Source organism: Anopheles coustani, chromosome X (genome assembly GCF_943734705.1).
Source record: "Anopheles coustani chromosome X, idAnoCousDA_361_x.2, whole genome shotgun sequence".
Classification (NCBI taxonomy): domain Eukaryota; kingdom Metazoa; phylum Arthropoda; class Insecta; order Diptera; family Culicidae; genus Anopheles; species Anopheles coustani.
This window is the reverse complement of record NC_071290.1, coordinates 7,233,897-7,239,668: the sequence shown is the minus strand read 5'-3', so window position 1 is coordinate 7,239,668 and position 5,772 is coordinate 7,233,897. Positions and strand designations below refer to the sequence as shown.

Here is a 5,772-nt window from a genome sequence, read left to right as displayed (position 1 = left end):
CACAATCCCTGCCAAGGATTCATTTTAAAACGAGTTACAAAATTCGTTAATTCAATAGTAAGATTCGACTCGCTAAATTATTCTTACTTAGTACGCACATCACTACGATAAATATTAAATACATTTACGATTAATAGAAATTGCCAAGTGCTGGTATTGTTTTTTATTAGTTTGCCCTCTAGCGGTTTGACTTAGGCCTCTAGGAAGCTGTTGAACATCATGGCATGGGGACACATCTAATTTTCTGTAGGTCAACAATAACTGGAAGAACTTGGATTTCTCGTTTAATTCTCCCAAAACTTTCGGTAAATCAACTACAGTCACGTCAAGGTGGGCGATCTTTTGTGTAAAGTAGCAAAATAATCGAACTAAAAGATGAAATAACAATGCCTTCTCGCTTGCATAATCATCAAACGACCGGATGAAAATGTCATCCGTCCAATCTGCGTAAAATGCAGCACGCAAATAAGAGTGGAAGAATCTGGAAAGCAATACCGGCAACCCGGGCAGGCGTCGGGTCAAACACGGTTAACTGAGAAAACCTCCTCCTACACAACAGTGCAACACTTCGGAGGTCGGATAAGCAAACGCGCTCTACAAAAATCCGTACGGCACGCCGCGTCACACCGGATTGCAGAAATTGCAACCTAGCTGCCCGAGCCCCGAGCCCGGAGTCATACGCAACCGAGCTCTCCGAGCGGTTTATTACTGGATTATACACTAATTAATTAGTACGACGAGGCTTCGCGCGAGTGCCTGCGTTCGGCCGGCAACATCTGCTGAAGACGCTGAAGGGTGCCGAAGAGGGCCGCCAGTTGGCGCCATTCCGAAAGACACCGCTCTGCTCCCTGGACTGGTGGGCTGGAAAAACTGGAGCACCGCAAGCCATTCATCAATTCAATTCGTTGCGTGCATTTCTCGCGCGCCTCGGAGCGGCCACATCTCGAAAGAGGGAGCGGGTCGCGAGCCGTGAATTTTTGCGGCTCGTAGGTGACGGTGGCGATGGTGCGATTTTCATTTTCACACCCACCACCCCCGTGGAGCCGTGGTTTTCCACCCGCGCAGCGACGGTCTAAAGCAAAACCCGAAGTAAAAACCCACACATTCCAACCTCTCTCTCGTGCTGCACTTCTTCTTCTGCGCCAGTTTCCGCAATTAAAATCCCATTCTAAGCCGCACTCGACGCGGCTTGGATGCAGCTTCCAGCGAACCCCCCCTTGCCTTGATTTTCCCAACTCCCGATCAAACGGAGTCAATTGGTGCATTCGGCTTTGTTTCGCTTTGATTCGACCCTTCAAAGCCGGGACTTGGGCGAAACTAATGATGTGGTTTTGCTTATCGCTTCGGAACAGGGCGCCCGGTTTCGTTTTCGGCTGCCAAATATGCAAAAATATTACGCAGCGGTTTCGGTAACCCCGCATGCGAAAAACGACACCATACAGTGTGAGAAACGCTAGAACTATGAAACCAACGATGATTATCCAAATGGTTGTTATGTTTCATGTTTTGATTTCCATTTCTATCACTCATTCTTTCTACATGCACTTGAAATTTGCTATCAGGCTTTGCCACCTGTTACGTTTAACAGATTAACGAGTTTACGTTAAATAGGTTGACAAGTCCTTTGTATAACTCTTTAAAGGCATATTGCAATTTTAATAGAGAACCGCTAATCCACAAACATGCAAAACAAATTGGTGGTGCTAAACCAAAACAACCTCGAAGTCAATCGAATAAAACAATTCACTCTATTCAAATTTAACGATTTCTACAATTTCTACAACCAAACTACTCTTAAAGTAGAGTAAACACGATTGGTAATCCAGCCATCATCGATAACAAATGCTAAGACGCTAAAACTTTCAATTAAACTTACGATAGCGTAATATTAACAGCTAACCAAACAGAATACAGAAAAGAGAGCGATCGATGTTGTGATTTGTCTGGTGAAAGGTGCAATGACAGCTGTAATAAAGACGGTCTTGTTAAGCCGCACATTTTATTACTTTGCAGTTAGATAGGAAATATTTATAAAGCGAGAAGATTAACTACGAAATTAAGGCAATTCGCGCAACGGTTTGTAAAATGACAGAAAAAACTTAATTTGGTCAAAACAAGCAGTAGTTTTAAACAAAGAGTTGCGAAATGGGTTACACAAAATAATAATTAGTGAATAATCAAGGTATGAATCCAGTTTTCAAATGTTTTATTTCTATTAATTGAATGCTCGAATGCAACATCTTACGTAGAGTTAGTAGTAGTAGAGTATGCAATACGTGAAAAAACAATACAAAAACATGCAAGATTTCAGACCCATACCGTTTGCTTTGTTTATCAATCTCTATAAACCAAATTCTTTGCTAAACATACATAAAACATTGTTTAACATACATTATTTGGTAAAAACCCAAATCTGACTTTTCTCTAACTTTCATTCCTCGTTAATCTTTCTCTATGTAATTATTTATTATTATTTATTATTTATGTTGTGCAACTGTAGTTTGTCATTTCTAATTGTGGATCTGTTTTGTTTCTCTTTTTTCTCGCACTGACTGCACCATGGATGTGGAAGGAGCGTGAAAAGCGGTTCGCTAGAGCGTGGATGGCGCTGACGTTTGCAGCGTTTGTGGTTCTTCTGCAGGGACCTGGCATGCCGACGGTGGCAGCCATTACGACGACCGACTCGCTGCTGGAGTCCACTCACACACCCCTCCCAGTGACGCTCGCCGAGCTCGAGCCGGAAACGTCATCCACGTCCGATCTGAGCGAGGCCGAAACGAAGGACCCGCAGCGGCTGGAGATCATCAAACAAATCCGCAAGGTGAACCAGGACGGCTCGTACACCGTCGGCTACGAGGCGGAGGACGGGACGTTCAAGATCGAGAGTCGGGATGTGCTCGGCAACATCAAGGGTACGTACGGCTACATCGACGTGAACGGTGACATCAAGCGAGTTTCGTACGGTGGTAGCGGTCAGCCGCCGCGGCCAGCCGCACTCGGTACCACGCTCTCGCCGTCGTCGACCACCGAGGAGGACGTGGTGCATATTCCACCCCGATTCAACCGCTCCCAGCAGCAACAGCACCATCAACTGCTCGTGCCGACCACCAGGCGTCCTCCGAACTATCAGCCGCCGCAGCATCATCTGCCATCGCACACGCCCCAACACGCCAGCACGCTGCGCCCGAGCGTCATCCAGACTATCCCCCGCAAGCGGCCCGGCTATCCATCGTCAACGACGACCACGAGCGCTACGACGGCGGCTCATATGAGCAGCTCGATGTCCACGACGTCGACAACTACGGCCGCCACGACGATGACGACACCGATGAGCACACCGCGCGGCGTGACGGAGAGCATGACCACACCGAAGCCGACTGCCGAGACAGGCGGCAGTCTGGCCGGTGCGTTCGGTGAGCCGACGACCGCCTCCTCACATATGTCTTCGCTGCACAGCAAACCGCAGAGCACGGTGCTCATCATACGCCCAACGCCGCTACCCTATCAGACGTCCAAAACCGCGGAGCAGTTGGCCCGCCCCGAGCGGCTCGAAGGCACCAGCAAGTACGGCCACCTGTCGGCGCCCTCCAAGAAACCGGTGCGTGGGAACTTCCTGCGCCGTCAGCTCGCGGCGCCAGCCGCCACCGTCGAGTCGGGCGAGCAGTACGAGGCACAGCAGCAGCAAATAGTCTACGGTCAGTCGGACGGCGATCTGGGCAGTATCTTCACCGCCGGCGGTGGTAAGCCGCTATACACGACCCATCCCGCACCGCGCATTCCAGCCGCCGTACTGGCGGCTCGACAGCGAGCAGCCCAGATCCAGAGTGCGCTGCAGGTTCAGGCCGGACAGAGCGGTGGATCATCGACCAGCGAGCGTTCGTTCAACAAAGAGCGGGTGTACGCGAAGCAACCGGTCCGGCCTAGTGTACGCCATGAGGCACCACCGGCCCAGGTCCTATATGAGTCGTCCACCGAGCCCTCCCTGGAGCACGGCTACGTGACGGATGGACCGGGCTCGGCGTCGGTCGTACAGATCCCGGCCGCGAACAGAGTTGCCACGGTAGCGGCCAGCGAGGTGGAGTCCGACATCGACGAGCGGCGGCCGATATTCCGCCCGCGTCCGGTAGAGTTCCGTCCTCGGGAGGCTGCACCACAGGGTCGCTACCGAACGCCGTACGGACTTCCACCCCCGCAGTTCGCCCGGTCCTTCACGCCACTGCCGCCACCTCAGGAGGGTCTGCCGTACGCCACCAGAGTTACCGAGAACAGCGTCGACGATGGTGAGCGCGACCCGGATGACGCCCAGCAGCAGTATCAGAACCCGCAGCTCAGCAGCATTTCGCCGTACAGGCAGCAGCGACGGCTGACCGGTGGAGGTTTGCCGCAACCATCTGCTGAAACCGGCTACGGAGGATCGCAGGTGCAGCAGCAGCAGCAGAACTCTTACCCCATCCCGGTGCCCTTCAATCCCGCCCAGTACCCACCGACGCATCCGGGCGCACGATCCAACCCGTACTACTACGACATACCTGCCGAACGCCCGCTAACCGCACGCGATTTTGAGCGTATCCTCCAGTTGTTGATCTTCCGCCATCAGCAGCTGCAGCAAGCGAGCCGGTACCGCGCTGGAGGCTACTACGGTGGCTACAACGGTGGCTTCCCGTACAATCCCTACTACCCGGGGCCGTCTCCATCGCCCTTCGGTCTAGGAGGACCCTACAATGGCGGCTATCCGCAGCAGCAAATCCCACGCCCACCACTCCCATACCCCTACGGATCGCCGTACGATCACGGTCTTGGCTATCAGAACCCGCTCTACAGCCCATCCGCGCCGAGTTCCAGTATGCATCCCGGTCCGGATGGGGAAGCCGATGGCGGCTACGGTCAGCCAGCAGCTGCTCGTCGACACGGCCAGTACTTCCGCCAACCAGCACTCGATGGAGCCGGTGCTGGCTCCACTTCCGGCTTTGGACTTCGGGCTGCGAGCGGAGGCGACTACCTGCCGCCGGACGTACGCGAAAGTCTCCTCTATCGCATGCTGATGCTCGCCATTCAGACCTCCGGCTCGAACGAGGTGCTACCGCTAGCCGCCCCAACCGGACCATCCAGTTCCCAGCTGCCGCACCTTGCTCACCACCTGCAGGGTGCGTCCTCCGTACCCCGGCCGCAAACACAATCCAACCACCGAATGCAGACCCAACCGCACCAGCCGAACAGCCCAGCTACGGTTGCCTCTTCGGCCGCCACGCCGCTGCCCATGTTCAGCAAGAAACCCGTGCGAAGTGTACAGATTCTCGGCGAGGAGTGAAACAGCCGAGCCCTAGCGCTCGCTAGCGATAAGGTTCAACATGCACACCGACTAGCTGTAGGGTACACTTAGCCACTTAGTACTGGTTAGACTCCGATATTCGCTTGTAAGGCGCCCGGTACTTACGCAAGGCGCTCTACTGCCAGACGTCTCCAAGGCTGCCCCATTCCTGCCAGAATGCACCACTAGCGTTTAGAATCTCTTCTCCATTACGGCGTGTTGTAGGTAGTGTTAACCAAAGTTTGTTATTATGTTAATTTTTCGGAACGGATGAAGAACAAAATACCACAAAACAATACGGTGACGGAGTGATGTGTCAGTACGATCGTTTGCTAACAAAGGATCACCTCTCGAGGCCTATGCCAGCTCGTGTTAAATAAAAGCGGCGGGTATCTGCCATGCAAAATTATTTACGTTGTTTATTGACGTTTGTTTGTGACTTTTTCATTGTCGTTTATTCCAAA

The 5,772-nt window shown here is 52.5% G+C and overlaps 1 protein-coding gene across 1 annotated transcript; it reads left to right on the top strand.

Annotated features, from left to right (window-relative positions):
• The first annotated feature begins 2,563 nt into the window (after positions 1-2,563).
• Positions 2,564-5,308, top strand: LOC131268927 (uncharacterized). Its single transcript, XM_058271225.1, has one exon. The coding sequence runs from the start codon at positions 2,564-2,566 to the stop codon at positions 5,306-5,308; it is 2,745 nt and encodes a 914-aa protein (XP_058127208.1).
• Positions 5,309-5,772: the final 464 nt, after the last annotated feature.

Bases quoted from the DNA above. Each gene is read 5' to 3' on its own strand.
- LOC131268927 (XM_058271225.1), top strand. From the start codon at position 2,564: ATGTGGAAGGAGCGTGAAAAGCGGTTCGCTAGAGCGTGGATGGCGCTG.